The sequence below is a fragment of the Cariama cristata genome, unplaced genomic scaffold (assembly GCF_000690535.1).
Source record: "Cariama cristata isolate BGI_N322 unplaced genomic scaffold, ASM69053v1 scaffold4119, whole genome shotgun sequence".
Classification (NCBI taxonomy): Eukaryota; Metazoa; Chordata; class Aves; order Cariamiformes; family Cariamidae; genus Cariama; species Cariama cristata.
The window spans coordinates 76,693-93,101 of record NW_009636211.1 but is presented as its reverse complement, the minus strand read 5'-3'; the positions used below and the strand labels follow the sequence as shown (position 1 = coordinate 93,101).

At 44.2% G+C, this 16,409-nt stretch overlaps 1 protein-coding gene across 1 annotated transcript in view; it reads left to right on the top strand.

Annotated features, from left to right (window-relative positions):
- The first annotated feature begins 1,847 nt into the window (after nucleotides 1–1,847).
- Nucleotides 1,848–16,409, top strand: part of ST3GAL1 (ST3 beta-galactoside alpha-2,3-sialyltransferase 1) — a 26,176-nt gene continuing 11,614 nt past the window's right edge. Inside the window, exons 1-3 of the mRNA XM_009707829.1 lie at nucleotides 1,848–2,304; nucleotides 11,446–11,642; nucleotides 13,782–13,961. Coding sequence (XP_009706131.1) covers nucleotides 1,993–2,304; nucleotides 11,446–11,642; nucleotides 13,782–13,961 — 689 coding nt within the window. The 5' untranslated portion in view covers nucleotides 1,848–1,992. The remainder of the gene's footprint in view (nucleotides 2,305–11,445; nucleotides 11,643–13,781; nucleotides 13,962–16,409) is intronic.

Genomic DNA, 16,409 nt, shown 5'->3' with positions numbered 1-16,409 from the left:
ACTTAAAATAAATCTCGAGGCGTTTGGCAAACAGCAGCTAATTGAATGGTACACACTACCCATCATGTGCTGCAGATGAGAAACCTGAAGCAGAGCAAAGGCTTAAGACCATGGTCTGAGGCTCCTGCCTTCAGATTTGGCTTTACTGGACTCGGTAAATATTTACACGTCGCCTCTGAAAACCAGGCCTGTGCTGTCTCCAAGACACCATGTCAAACTCCTTGGAAAAGTGGTTTGGCCTTGGGCAACTCCTCATGGATCCCCAGGAGAAAAGCCAGCAGCAAAGCTGGGGATGCTGCACCCAGCCCAGAGCTGCGGCCACCAGATGCACTTCCCCATGTCTGGATAGGCATCAGATTTGAGTGATAAAATGAGGGGGACCCTGCATTAATGTGGTGCATAGAATGGGTTAAAATGATATTTTTTAATGGTAACAATTGAAGTTTTGCGCTTTGTTTGCTGGCCTGAAGCCTGCAGCTGAGCAGTGAGTGAGACTCCTCTTGATGAGCTTTTGCTTGTTCATAAATTGCACATATCCTAACACAGCTTCTTCTCTAATTTTTTTCCTTCTTTTTTTTTTTTTTTTTTTTTTTTTAAATCAAAAGAGTGTTATTTAAGCCATGGCACTTTGGGGGTTTTTTGCAAACATCCGAAGTTTTAAAAACCACATGTGTTTCTTCCCACGAAACAATGGCATCGTGGGAGGAAGGGATCCATTTTTCGACTCTTAAAGCTCATTTAAATCACTGCTGCCAGGGAGGGGACACCAGGACTCTCAGAGGCAAAGCAGTTCCCTGCCTCTCTGCCTGGCTTGGCATCTCATGGGAACTCTCTGAGACCACAGGCTGCCCTAACCTACCCTTCCTTAGCAGGTAAAATAGCAATAATCCACATAAACAAAGGCCATTTGTACTTGTTTTTCCCCGATCTGTCCCAGGACATATGAGCTCTTCTTGCATGGCTTTCCATGAATCACAAGTCCAGTCCCGATCCTTAAGAAATTAAGCTGGTTGGGGGGAGGAAGATAAAGGAATCGATTCCTCTTCCTCCCTGTCCTGCTCCTCCTTCCTTTGCTGAGTGCTTTTTGTTCAGCTGCTTTGAGTTATGAATACTCCGCTGCATATCTTGCGGCTACCAAGGTCAGCCTAAGGGAAGGAGGTGAGTCATTGCCATTGAAATGGCGACAAGCTGTAATTCAAATAAGGAGCGCTAAGGCTGATTCAATACAAAGGGACTCAATGTCCACAGGTCGATGCTCTGCCCTTTCAGAAATTTTGCCCTGAAACTTCTCAGTATGCAAATACCACAGCAGAAGTTGCAGCTGGTGCTGCTGCGTAGAGGGCTTTGAGCTGATCAGAAGGTTTGGGATGGGCAGAGAAAAGCAGACAAATTAGGTTGGGAGGAATGCAAAAAAATTTCTGACAGTAATTTTTCTTTTTTTGTGTGTATGTGTCTCCAGGCTGGAAACTGTTCTCCATGGCTTAAATGGACATCAAAGCATGTGTCTCTGCTGGAATGTAGATCCCTGGATGATCTGATCCTTCGTGAACTAACTTCCAAGAAAAAAATCATATCCTCTTCTTTATACAGTTTGCTTGCTTTAATTTATGGCTTGCTCCTATTGCTCCCACACAGAAAACCTGAATTTTAATGCTGATATCGCTCCCCTCTGAATCTTCTGGTACGTGGAAGGACAAGGGTCCGCCTTCGTTGAACTTTCATCTGGAGGGGTTAGCAGCAGACCACGGAGTGGTGGAAGATACTTGGAAGCACTGTGAGAAGGTGAAAGGAAATACCCAGCCTTGCCTTTTTTAAGCCCATTTGGGGGAAACAAAGTTTCTTGCCTTATGGATGGAGGTAGTGAAGTAGGTATGTTCAGCCTAAGCCTGAGGCGGTAACTGGCAGGCGCCTGCAGCACCCTTTCCTTTTTGCCTTACGTTGGACCCTACATCGTACTTGGTCAGCGGCAACGACAGAACCTGAGTGGGAAAGATGATCGTTGTAAGAAGGAGGAACGTGAAAGTGTTTACCTTTGCCTTTTTGCTCATCACGGTAACATCATTTCTGCTGAACTACACGCATCAGGTGACCGCGACCACCTGGGATCCAAGACATCTCATCATGCAGTTTTCAGAGCAAGTCCAAAAACTCTTCAAGTACCCCAGGAGACCGTGCAGCTGTCGCACGTGCATTTCTGAGCTGGGACATTCCCTCTGGTTCGACCAGAGATTTAATTCAACTATGCAACCTTTCCTGACCTCACAAAATGCCTTGATCCCAGAAGACAGCTACAGGTGGTGGCTGGTAAGTGGGAGGTGTGGATACGGCCAGGCGTTTGTGCAATGGTTGCAGTGTCAGGCTTTGAGCAATGCTGAGCAGATAGTGAGAGACGGTTCCTGCCAAAAGCATTTGCCATTTCAGCTGACAAGGCAGGCAGAGGTGGAAGAAAGTGGGCGTTTGTGCTGCTCTTTAGCTCACAGGCGCTCGGAGCACATGTTCACTTGCTCCAAGCTAGAGAAGTCTCTGGCAGAGTTAGGCAGTGAATCCAGAATTTGAAAATGTCAGTATTGCCTTTTTCTCCCTTCTCTTCGAAAGGCTAGACTTCATAGGACAGCTTGTTTCACTTCAAATGGTAAAAAGGGCTTTTACCATCCATCGAGGTAGCAAAGCAAACTCATTGTGAAGTATGTAATTCCCCTGGGGCTCTCCCTACCATAAGACGTGTAAATAATTAGTAGGATTAAATGGAAAATAATTAATTCCATGTGTATGGGAACAGTCTCCGTTGTGGCTGATGATATAAAACAGGTCTGTAAAGTGCATGGGCGGCCACGGGTCACTGGGAAGGAGCAACCCCTGCCTATCTTTGAGCAGGGTGGTCCAATGAGCCTGATCCAAGCATCATGAAAGCTAGCAGATACCTTGTTCGAAAAGCACAGAAGGGAAGAAGGTGTATCCTGGCATTTTGACTAATTAAAGCCCCTTTTATGTTCTCTTGAAACAAGATATTGATTAAATGAATTGCTTGTGACCCGTGCTGCTGAGCTGCTAAAGCGCAGGTTCTGGCTGCAGCAACCCCAGCCAAATCGCAGTTTCATTATGACTTGCTTTCCACTGCTTCAGAAAAAATAGTATCCCCATGCCTTTCTTTGAACCCACAACAACCTGCAACTTGGTGTCCTGCAGCTAGCACAGCCCTTGATGTTGAATTCGAGGCTTTCAGCTCTTCCCTGGCACCCTGGGGAGGCCCCTCCGACAGGCACCCACTTTTGCAGTGGGGGCATTTAGGTTTTGGAGGTGTCAAGTACTGTGGGAATGAGGCTGTATCTGAGCTATCACTTCTCACTCTCCTGGCTGTTGCATTTACTGGTGAAAAGAGATGCCACTGAACTCCAGTGTCTTTAACTGTTGCATAAATAATATCCTCATTTTATGACGAAATCTTCCTTTTTGCTATGAGTCTGACATACTCCAGGCATTGTATCTATTCACCTGCCCCTTGGCCATGACTCAGATTTCCAGTCGCTTGTGTTTTTTCTTGCAGCTCCCAGGCACTTTTCCTTCTGATCTCCACATTTCCTAGCTGGAGCCATGAGAAGGGAAGATGGCAAGCTCAGATCCTAGTTCCCCTTGCTCTGGGGTGAGGTTTCACCATGGAGCTGAGGTGATCTAATAACTAGCAGTTTTCGGAGGAGAGGAGATACCCCAAACCAAGCTCAGTAGATGAGAGGATGAGATTGTTCATGGGCAGTGTGAATGTTCAGGCTGGTTGTGACGTGCCTCCCGATTGCCTCTGAATACAGAAACATAGCATTCAGCACGTCAAGGAGGTGCTGAGGAAAGGGTGGGATGATCAATCCTAAATCCTGTCATCAGTGCAGGGGTTGCGCTCCAGCAGCACCCAGGGTGAGCAGGAGTCCTGTGAGACATGATAGGGTGGGCAGGGTGCCTTTCCTAAGGGAGCTCTGCCTCCGAGGGCTTGCACATAGCCCTTGAGCAAAAATTAAAAAGGAAGAAAAAGTTTGGGACTCTCAGTACAGAAGTCTGAATTTCTGATTCTCCTTCTGTAGTGAAACTGAAAAAAAAAAGCACAAATAATCTCACTTCAGTTCAAGCTGAAATAGATATTTTTGGGGGGAGGGTTGTTTCTTTTTCAGCTAAATTAAAAAATAATGACTTTCAGGACAGGCAAAAGTCTTCCCCTCCTCCACCCCCACCCAAATAAAAGTTGTCCATTAGTTTTCAGTGCTGTCTAATCCTATTTTTAGTGTTTTCATTCATTTTCTTGAATTCAGGTCAAGTTCAAAGGGAATACACCATTTCAGAACACAAAATCAAAGCAATTTTTTCTTAGATGGTAAAAATAAATCTTCTAAGATTTCTATAGTTTTTCCACCATATTTTTTTTCAGCCAGAAGTTGTCTTCAGCCAGAATGTGTGAAATATTTTGGTATCCCCAAAAACTGCATTGGGTATTGGAAATCAGTTACTTATTGAAAGTACTTGCCCTGATCTATTGTAGATGGAGAACATGCCCTGACTTCTCTGTAAGATGCTTCTGGAAAAACCCAGGCATGACATGGCCTCAGCTCCTTATTGCAACCTATTTCCTATATACATGTTGCTTTGGGTAAGCCTTGCCAAGACAGTGTCATTTCTACAGTAAGTAATTCCCAGGTGCATCCTGACTGCACTTCCCTTTTCTCTGCTCATTTTTAGACTTGTCTTCAAAGTGATTCTGAGGTCTCAGCCAGTCTTAAAGAAAACATTGCTCACAGCCAATGTTTTACTCTCGCTTGCTTTGCCAACTCAATAATTTGTGACTTTTTACTATATTTGTACTTAAAAGATGAGGCATGAGGAGACCTGAGATTGCTTAAACTTCATTTCATGGGAGAAATGACTGGGCGTTTGTTCTCAGGAAATGACTTCAGACAGCATGGTGGTTTCGTTGTGCTGTAACTGAGACGACGATGACTGCACTGGAGCTATTTATTCTAAGGCTGTGACTTTCTTGTCACGGGGAGACACATGTGATATGCTTGGACTAAACACAGGCAGAGCCCTTGCTGGAGAGCTGTCTGTCTGTCGAGCTCAGTCTGCCCTCCCTTCCTATTAACCCTGTTGCTGTATATGTGAATAAGGATTATTCATCCAAATAGTCCTGTAGCATTAGTATACCTCCACTTCTAGGAAAGCGAGGCCTGATTTCACAGCCTAATGACCAGTTTTTGAAATGAAGTGACATTTGGAGCCAAAGGATTGGGTGGTTTCACTTGCTTACAGCTCTTCATCTGACAGCCAGACTGCTTCATGGCTTATTGGGAGAATATATGGCTTAAGCTCTTCCAGTTTAGTAGGATGTGGACTTTTGGAAGGAAATATTCCTGCCTGCTGTGAATAGAATTATGTTGTCCATACTGGAGTTAGTGGTACCACCTGTGTGGTTGGGAAGGAGCAGAGAAAGAAGGTCAGTGCCACCATCCCTGCAGTGGCTCATCTTGCTGCACGGAGCAGGGCTACTTCTGGAGAAGGCACCTGGAAATGTACCTGGCTGTTTCTGTGTTCAGAGAAACAAGGAGGCTGTTGTCAGGGCTGCTACGTGCTTTCCGTTTACTTAAATCTACCCAGCTGACAAACTCTCTCTTGGTTACTTTAGTCGGGTAAAAAATAATGGCCCAAATTCTCCTCCTGGATACAACTCTGCAGCTGCTCTGTGCTTTTTGTGACTTAAAGTTGACCTGGAGTCCTCCTTCTTCAGAGATGATCTGGGTATTAATAATACTCCAAACTGTAACCAGCTAGTTAGAAATTCTTTCTTTTTTTCCTTCCTTCCTTCCTTCTTGCCTTCCTTCCTCTTCTCCTCCCTCCCTCCCTTCCTCCTCCTCTCTCCTCTCCTCTACTTGTGTGTCTCTTTGTCTGTCCGTCCATCTGTCTGCCTTCCCTCATCTTATGCTCAGGGACTATAAGAGTCTCAGTGTTTTGGGAGTTGGCACCTTATGTTATGTGATGCATTTCTTTCTGTTTATATTTTCTTTCCCACCTCCCTAAGCCAGTTCACGTGCAAGTTTTTCATTGTTGTTCCATGACGCAAATGCTGTGGACAATTCCACTAAATTTAGTAGCCTGTATATAAGGAAACAGGGCAAGAATTATATGCTGTAACACAGTATAGCATTTATTTATAGTTTTCTTGGTTTATTCTCAGGGATTTTGGGCATTTTTTTTTGTGGTCAGAAAGTATTAAAAGTACGAGATCAGAACCTGCTGTTCCAATTCCAAAATAACTCTGCTGCGGTTGATGGATTGAAGCTGTGATAAGTAAAATCAGGCTCAGAGTTCTCTGACAATCTTATCTGTAGCACATTGTTCATAAACTACCACATTATAAAAATTTTTATCTCAAGTCTTATGATATTTGTAGGGTTTTACTTTCTGTTTTTTTTAGAAGAAAGCTTAGCTCTTGGGGCCATGTGATTAGCGTATCTAAAAGAAAATGTTAGCTTTTAGTCGTTATGTTTGTAGGAAAAAATGTAATATATGGCTTAAAGATTTGCTAACCAGACGGTGAACAAAAGGGCATCCCAACACATGTGCTGGGGAAGTCGTGAAAGCTGCACTTATTTTTAAGACAGCAGCAGAGCTACTTGGCACCTGAGTCGCACATTTTGAATGCACTTTGTAGAAAATTAGCCCAAATACTTTGATCATCAAAAGTCTTCTTTAAAACTGGGACGCTGTCTGTGATACTTTGAAAGCAATATAAAGGGCTCAGTGCGCTGAAGGTAGCATGTAGCTACCACATAACTGCAGAAGGCAGTACCAAATCCAGCCCAGGTATCAGGCTCTAGTCCCAGTGCCTGATACCTTCCCAGTCTCACCTGGTGTTGTACTGCTTGGGTGCAAGCATGACATTTAGACCAGCCTTGGACATACTGGGAGAACTTGACCCTGGGCTACCTCTTATTCCCACCATCAACCCCTGTGTATGTCCAGCTGGGCTGCACCTCCAGGGTCTCCTGTGGTGAGGACAGATGGATCTGAAGGTGGCCCAAGCTCATGGGTCCCTCTAAGCACAGCAATGTGGTCTGTCAAGCTGCAGGCATCCTGCAGCCAGAAACGAGGGCACACAGACCTGGTGGAGACATGGTCTTTGCTCCTTAGAGTAGCATGGAGGTGGCCCCTACCAGCCATGGAAGTCAGAAATCATACAATTTGGCATATGCATATTATTCTGTGTTATTTACATAATATATGCACATTACATTCATATTTGAGAATGCATATTTTTTGACAGACACAAATCATTAAACAAAAGCCAAACTCATGAAAGCCCCTACATTCTTCTCCTTAATCTCTTTGATGCATAGTAATTGCAGGACATTAAATATAACAATAATAATGCCATATTTTTCAGACAAAGGAGGCATTTTTAAAATTGATGGTTTCCTTTTAAACTCTCCTTCAGTCTGGAAAATGGAGATTACCTGGATTTGCCCCACCATGCTGTTGCTAGGATTAATCTTTATACAGTGCCTTATAGCTCGGAAGTGCTGTGTGAGTATTAATGTCTCCAAACTGCTGTAGCAAGGCAATTAGTAGCTGTGCAAAAGAGATTCTCATCTTGCTTTATTCCCTCTTTAGCTTTTAAAAACAGTTAAAATAAATCAGAAAAGCCACAAAAAACAGTATTGCTACACCAGTTGCCTGGCTGTGTGCTTGCAGAGCTGCCCCAGCAGTGCTGCTTCTGCCAGACCCACAGCTATACCTGCCTGTCCACCACAAGGATTGTGTCTCGATCCATCCTCCATCTGCATCCACATCACACCAATGATTACAGATTAAGCAGGATATTTTCTACTTGCTAATAAGTTGTGATTTTGAACATGTATTTAATATGCTGCCAAACTTGTCCATGGATACAGGACGCACAAGCACCAGGAGAGCTTTCCTTTGAGGCTCTCCCAACTGTAACTATGTCCTCATCACTCCAAGCTATTAGCTCTCAGCAACCTTGGCTGAATTCACACCCTCCCTTTGCATCCCTTTAGCTGAGTTTTGGATATTGCTTCTTGCCAATCACTCGCAATGTGATGGTACCGGAGAGCCCAGGGAAGCCTTCCGAGAAGTTTATAAAAGCAGCAAAATAGTGGAGGTGTGCACACCGGGCTGAGAGAAGGAGCAACAGGCTTTTCCTTAGAAAGCCATTCATGTGTAAAGAAAGGAAGTACATAAACTTTGAGGGTTCTTCTTTCTTTTTTTTTTTTTGTCTTTCTTGCTTTCTTTAAATAAGAAAATGCAAAACGAGCTAGTAAACTTCTATATGTGAAGTGGGGAGTTTCTAAGGCTGGAAGGACAGGGTAGTTTGTCTTCACTGTGAAGATGATTCGGAAACTTCTCAATCTGGACTCCCAATTATAGTTTTTAACAACCTAAGGTGAAGAGTTAACTCTCAAGTGCCAGAAAAATATTTTATGGAGGTGAGCTGGAGTGTTAAGTGATCTAGTGATATTTTACATGTGGACACAAGGTGAGTTAAGATGCCTTTTGGACTTGTGCAAAAGGTTAAGCTGCATCTTTAGACACAGCTGTTGCTTGCACAGACTTCTGAGAAAAGCAGCCACTTCACTCAGGACACAGGGGTCAAGTATTTCAGTGTATTTAAGCCCACTTCTAGCAGCTGTATCCATATACGTATCTCTGGCACACATCTTCGGCACTTGGAGGAAGGATGCTGTCCCAGCAGAGCCACATGGCACTGCTATGGCTCTGCCTTGCATGGCATGGGCAGAATTTCACCCAGTGCTTTTGTTGATTTATGGGAAAGGCCAAACTAGTGGGAGCTTGTTAAAAAAAAAAAAGACAGCATTACTCAAAAAGAGGACAAAAATTTGGTATGGGAAAGTGAACTATAATTGCCTTGTAATGCTATTAAAATGGTCTTTTTCAAGAAGTCAAGTAAACATTGTGCGATAAGAAACTGGCTCCACATTAAGTCTGAACTTTTAAAAGCTTTATCTGCCTTGGAGTTAACCAGCTTCATTGCTTACTCTGCTCTGTTTTGCTGAAATGTCAAAGACTAACCAGTGCTGATTGAAGATTAGGCCTGAAAAGTGTAGTGCAGTCAGATAATCACTGAGGAAATTAAAACAGAGCACTTTTAATGGGTTAAGGACGGATGTCTTATTGTATGGATTTTCAGCACACAGTGCAATAAGGTCATCATCCTATTTAAAGTCATTAAGGGAATGTCTAACATAAGTAATAATCTCTGTTATGGAAGTTGTATACAACTGAGGGATCGTAGGATGATGGTGTCCTGCTTTCAGGCTGGTGTTGGTGGCCATGTTTTAACTTGGTTGCAATAGTTACTCTAGACCAACAGCAGCATAACAGAAAGAAAAGGCAGATCTCTGTGCTGTGTAAATGGAGGTGCCTATCTGTGATAATGTTTCTTACCATTTTAATGCATCAAACAGGAGTCAATACTCCAGGTCCTTTCCTTTCCTGATGCTATCATTCTGGCTGAAAAGGCAATGTAACTTAAAAATGGGGCTCAGTTACTTAGAATTTTCTGAAAATTACCTTCCTCATCTGAATTTTCTCAGGCAAAATCAGTTCAAGAATCATATGTTGTTTGGTTCCCCCCCCAGAATAACTATGTTCTTAAAAAAGTTTTGGTGCATGTTTGATGGTTTTCATTTCTTAAAGGCAGTTAAAGTCAGCTCACCTTTACAGAGAGAGAGTATACATGAGTGTATGCACATACATGTTCAAATAACTCAAAATAACTTCCTTTTTTAAAAAACATTGGATTTTTCTATGTTATACACCTGATATTACACTCTCAGACATCTATGAAGTCTCCGTTTATTTTAAAGGCTGCAAGCTTTCTAACATTAAGTGTTTTTTGTATATTCAGAGTAAAAACAGGTTAGACTGGATTCATAAAGAATACACAAGAGTTTAAGTATGTGAACATGTGTCTGTGGCATCACACACAAATTTAGAAGATAACCTTTTTCACTAAAATAATTGAGCCATCCACTGAATAGTGACATATGTGGTAATAATGACAGTGCTTGTCTGGGCATCCTAATTACCTTGCATCCTAATCACCTTATGCAGTCCATATATGAGTATATAAGCTAGCAAGGATTAGCAGGAAGATTAAGACTATGTATGCAACATTTCTTTGTCTTCTTTGTTGCAAGTCCTTGGCCCCGATGGTGTCTTGTAGCTCTGAGTTCTGCCGACATATTGTTCAAATTCAGTGCAAATAAGGTTGCTTTACGTAGTTCTGCCAAGAGACAGCACAAAATTTAAACAGAAATTACAGAGATACGTCTGTTTGTGTTTGTCTGTGAGAGAGAGAGATAGCAGGACAAATTAACAGTTCCTTGTGCAGTCAAGGGAAAGCATCGGAAACTAAAGCCAAATTACCCTAGGCCTTTGCTGGGAGTCGTGGGAAAAGGTGTTTCTCTTCTCTCCCTTCCTTCTGCTCCTTACCCTGGGCCGGCACAGCAAGGGCAGAGCCTTTTGGCAGATTTTGCGTTAGGAGAAGTTCTCCCTTTGTGAGCTTGCAAGCAAGCGGCACCACAAGGGTGGGCAATGCTTTTTGTGAGCCTGCCAGCGCTCTCAACCTCTTTAGTAGCCCTCAGAGAGCAGAGCCCCAGAGAGGAGTGTCTGACCATCACCTGCCCTGCACCTTGCCTGTGCCTTCCCAATCCAGCCATTGTTTCCATCATGCACCACAGAGCTGCTACAAAAGAGTTTCCCTCCATGGCAACAGACACAATGACCAAAGTCCGGGTGGTTTTCTTCATCCTGGAGAATTTTTTAGATCATTTTACATTTCCAGCCCTCAGGGCTAACTCTACTTTTACCATCATTTCCTATTGCGCTAGCAGCTGGTTCCTCCACAGTCCAGAACAGCAGCAAATAAGATCTCCCAGTCCCACTTCTGGCATATGCCAAAATTTGTGGAAGGGGTGTCAGCCACTTCTGTGCTCCATCACGTTCCCTGAGACTCTTCTGTCCTTCCTAGGAAGGTTAAAAGAAATCTTAAACATATCCTGACAGAAGATATGTGGCCCAAGGTGGGATTAGGCTTATAGACATTAGAGGAACATTTATTCTGGTAAAATCAGCCTTAGGGAGGATGCATGATCTGTCCACCATGGCTAGATAGATACTGAGGAGGTGTGGGAATCTGAGGAGAAGGAGAGGAAAAGGGGAACCAAGTTTAAAAAGTTAATGGGAAAGGATTTTCCACTTTGTTTTTCACACTTCTACTCCCAACCCAAAGCCTTGTAATGCATACTGCAGGAAACAGTGTCTGCAGGTAGATGCAAGAATGGTCTTTGAGAGGACATTTGAAGCTACATCTTGCTCACAGAAAAGCTAGCTATATTGGTAACTGGGAGTGATTTTTCTCCCTAACAGAAACTGCAAGGAGAGAAAACTCCGAAGAATATTAATGCTACTCTCAAGGAATTGTTTGAGATCATTCCTGGGGATGGGGATCCGCTGCAGGAGCGAGGTACTTACACATGCAGACGATGTGCTGTTGTGGGCAACTCTGGGAACCTTCGGCAGTCTCAGTATGGCCAAGATATTGACTCTCATGACTTTGTACTCAGGTGAGTAGGCACCATCTCGGCTCCAAATGTCTCTGGTGTTTAAGATTCACTGAAATTTTGGGGGACAAGTGAGCGAACAAGATTTCAGGGGCTATCTAGTGAAATCTGGTACTTAGGTCAAATCTAAGTTCCAGGGATGTAAAATGCGTGTTGGAGATATGGCCTCATGTTTTAGCTTGGAAAAAAAACATGAGTAGATGTTGATACTATAGCTTGTTCTGCACTATCCATAATTGCCTGTGTTAAAAAGTATAGCTGAAAAACCCTGCAGTTTTAAGTAAAAGTTTTTTCTGCAGCTAGTACTCCCAAGCGATTTTTTACACACTTAACTGGCTGTATCAATTTTGACTGGCACAAGGTTTTAGGATTCACCATAGAAATTTGTGCAGAGAAGGTGACCCCTCTGTGTGTTAATCTAACCAAGAAAATCTCTGGTGACCTGATAATTCACTTCCACATGCTCTGGCAATACAGCCAAGCGCAGGGTAGAGCCAGGGAGTCTGAGGAGACACCTTTCCTCCCAAACACTGTGTTCCAGCCCACTTTTATTTGTTTAACTATCTACTTTCATGATCGAAGGAAATTCCTGGTGAACGCTGCCTTCTGCCATGTTGCACAGGCAGCCCCACCATGCGTGGTGGGGAAGGTACATAGACCCAAGGGCAGGTTAGCAGTAAGATAACTAAGGTGCCACCCTTGGCTTTGTCCTGATGGAAAGAAATTCCCATATTTTATGCACTAGACTGACTAATCTCAAGATAAAACATAGTGAGTGTCATGCTTTATTAGTATTTCTGCACAGTGCGATGTGGGTCACTGGCAGGGAAGAAGCTAACTCAATAACACGTCCACACAGGCTGGCAGGCTGTTCTGCCTACGCTAATAACTTCCCTTTGAGGGAGTTAGAACAAACTTAACTAATTCACCTGAGGGACCACTGCAATAGCATAGCCTGGAATAGACTTGCTAAACAGATTTTACGTCCCCTATTATCAGTGATCAGGGCAGCATGTTGTCTCGCAGTCCTCCTCATCACCTCATCAGCTGCATCCTTCTTTGTCCTCCCTGCACTTCTGCCAGGAGCTGAGCTCATGTCTCTGCAGAAGACTCCACTGGGCTGCAGAGAAACCCCATTCTGCTCAGAACCAGCTTGGGGCTTTCTCCATGGTGTTGCACAGCACCATGGACTTTGAAGATCTCTAATCTGCATTATGCTGCACCACAGAAAAATGCAAATCTCTACCAGCGGGGAGCTAATGCATCAGGGAAGGAATTGCTAATGTGTCCCCAGATTTGCTTTCAGAAGTGAAGACAAGCATAGAGGCATTTCTTCAATCCTGAGATCAGAAACCCCCACTCTGTTCACTGATACACCCAACATAAGGTACCCCTGTTTGGCCAACATGTTCTGACTGAGCCCTGGTGGGCCCTGGGCAGATCTCCATGCACAGACCCCAGGGTTACCTAAAGCACATCATGTGTGTGTGAAGTGACCCTAAGTAGATGTATCAAAGCTGGAGGACATATTGTGAAGTAAGGTTTGAGTACATGAAGCGTCAGCAGCACATCCTGATTTGTCACTGTGGCTTTGGTGCCTTTTCATGGGAGCATCATAACAAATATTTGCTGCTTTTCATCACACATAACATGGTTTGTTACCTTCACCCTAGATAGCCAAATACACTTTTACAGATAGGGGGGAATGAAACTGCAAGAAGTCAAGCTGATGGACTTCAGGGCAATGTTTTTCTCACCTGCTGGAGGCTTTAGGATGAAAGGAGATGTGACTTTATGGACGCACCACTCTTTTGATCAGCTCTCTGCTGACTGTAAAGGGGACACAGGGATGTCCTCAGAGATACACCTGCTTAATAGACATTCCCATTCAGTCTGATGAGTCCCACATTAAAGTTGAGCTTTCATTTACTGTTAATTTATCCACATGGGTGATGGTCATTTCAGCCTGCTTGAGAACCCCTACACCCTGTCAAGACTGAAGAGCCTGCATGCAGCACTCTCCTTAGCCATGGGAGTATTTTCCTGCCACCTCAAGCAAATGATTTGGGGAAGATGCACACATTCCTACCCTAATTCCTCTCCTGCTTCTTCGCTCTCTCCCTTCTTACTTTTGCGCTGCAGAATGAACCGTGCCCCCACCGCTGGCTACGAATCAGATGTTGGGAGTAAGACCACTCACCACTTCGTTTACCCTGAGAGCTACAAAGAGCTGGCAGAAAATGTGAGCATGATCCTGATCCCCTTCAAAACCCTGGACCTGCGCTGGGTTGTCACCGCTCTCACCACAGGCACCATCAACTTGTGAGTAAGGGCAGGCTGAAGGGGTGGGAGCTCCTGCACCTCATGTTGCTGTAGGACATAAAAGCCTACGCTCAGCAAATCATTGCTTCTGATAAGGCCTAGGGAAGCTTTACAGACCCTCTCAGATTAGAGTTCAGTCCTGAACACTTGCTTTCTAGGAAAAGCTTCATGTCATGGTGCAGTCTTTGAGGTGAAGATCCAGGTCTAGCCCTTCACAGCCCCACACAGTGGTCTCAGAGAAATGAAAAGGGGAGTTTTTGCTGCTGGAGGTGGCCAGTTTGAGCAGTGGCTTCCTGGGCTTTGTGGCAGTGCCTCATTTTCAGCTTCTGTTCATCCTTCCTCCTCTCTGATCCCTTGGGAGTACAGTGAATACAGCCAGCATGCCTGTACCCAGACATACTCATCAGAAAGCCATCTGAAGAATCAGGTGTTCTGTGGGTTATTCATTTAGTTGTGGTGGTCCTAGACACCTGGATTATCCCACCTGAGACACTTGGGTGGCCAAATGGTCCTCCAACATGTATTAAACCACTTTCAGAAGAGTTCAAGGAGGCAGAGAAGGATGTGCAGGTTGCTCACGCAAGGCAGTGAGAGGAGAAGCAGACCACAGCATTTAGTCCCCCATCCACAGCATCATCCCCTGGACAGGTTGGTCAGGAGTTTGGTTTGTCTTTCCTGGTGGAACGTGATTGAGAGCCTTGCAGAGGAGACACTGTTGTTTTGTGTGTCACCTGTGTGCTGTAGCCTTAAATTCATGTGTTCTACATGTCAATAATGTGCCATGCTGGTATTTGTTCTCCGTTTCTTTTTTATGAGTGCTTTCAGAAGTAAATGCTGTCCTGCTCAATCTATTTATGGCAGCACTAGAATTAGAAATGTGAACAACACGCATGTTTCTTCTGGACGCCTGCTAGCAAATTCTTCCCTTCCTGTAAGCTGCCTTTTCCTAATCCAGAGAATGAAATACGTGACATTTGTACTGTGTGTGAGGTTATCTGGTGGCTGTAAAACCACAGCCTTGAGGGATTGCTCAGTAGCACTCTGCTACACATAGACACCAAGAGTAGATCAGATGACATTATTTCAGAGAGAAGTATTTCAAGATATTTCAACTTTTTTTCCCAATTTCAGAGTCTCAGAAGATTAAAAACTTGGAAAAGTATGTCCCTGTTGACTGAGTATAAGACCTGCTTCACATTTTTAAGGAAAACTTTTTGATGGGACAACAAATGGAGTTTTATTTCTTCTTTTCTTTCTCTTATCTCTCTTTGCAGATGCGTTTTAGATTCTTTTAACTTAGGATGATTCTCTTAACTTGTAGCAAATCTGGTTTAGTCTCTTTTTACCTTTTTTACCACCAGCACTTAGTATATACAGTCATAAGTAGTCTTGAAAAAATCCATCTTCATGACACACTCATAGCTTGGGAAAATCAGCCCACTTAAAAAACTGGCTAAAAATTAGCACCTTTTTTGCAAGGCTTAGGTTTTATTCTTTCAGAAGCTGTATTGATAAAAAAGGTTGAGAACCTCTGCCCTTAAGCCTGGATCCAAATCCTATCAGAAGCAATGGAAGCTCTCAGTTGCCTTCAGTGGCTTTTGAATGAAGCCACTTGCTGCATCTTTGTCACATGTGTGCCTGTGCTAGGAAGAGGAATCCACAGAGGGCCAGTTGCTGCCATCATCACCCATCCATGTTTCTACCACTGTCACTGCTCTGTGCCCAGATTGCAAAGCTGTTCACTATTTTCTGTTGAGTATATACCTTCAGAAGTGGCAGCAAGTGGGTTGCAGTGGTAAATTCATAGAATCATAGAATCATAGAATGGTTTGGTTGCAAGGAACTTTAAAGATCACCTAGTCGCAACCCCCCTACCATGGGCAGGGGCACCTTCCACTAGACCAGGTTGCTCAGAGCCCCATCCAACCTGGCCTTGAACACTTCCAGGGATGAGGCAGCCACAGCTTCTCTGGGCAACCTGTTCCACTGCCTGACCATCCTCAGAGTAAAAAATTTCTTCCTTCTATCTAATCTAAACCTACCCTCTTTAATTTAAAGCCGTCACCCCTTATCCTATCACTACATGTCCTTGTAAAATGTCCCTCCCCAGCGTTCTTGTAGGCCTCCTTTAAGTACTGAAAGGTCTCAAGAAGACCTCCCTGGAGCCTTCTCTTCTCCAGGCTGAACAGCCCCAACTCTCTCAGCCTGTCTTCATAGGAGAGGTGCTCCAGCCCTCTGATCATCTTCCTGGCCCTCCTCTGGACCCGGTCCAACAGGTCCATGTCCTTCTTGTGTTGGGGGCCCCAGAGCTGAAGGCAGTACTGCCGGGGGGGTCTCACCAGAGCAGAGGGGCAGAATCCCCTCCCTCGAACTGCTGGCCACGCTGCTTGTGATGCAGCCCAGGACACGGTTGGCTTTCTGGGCTGCCAGTGCGTGTGGCTGGGTCCT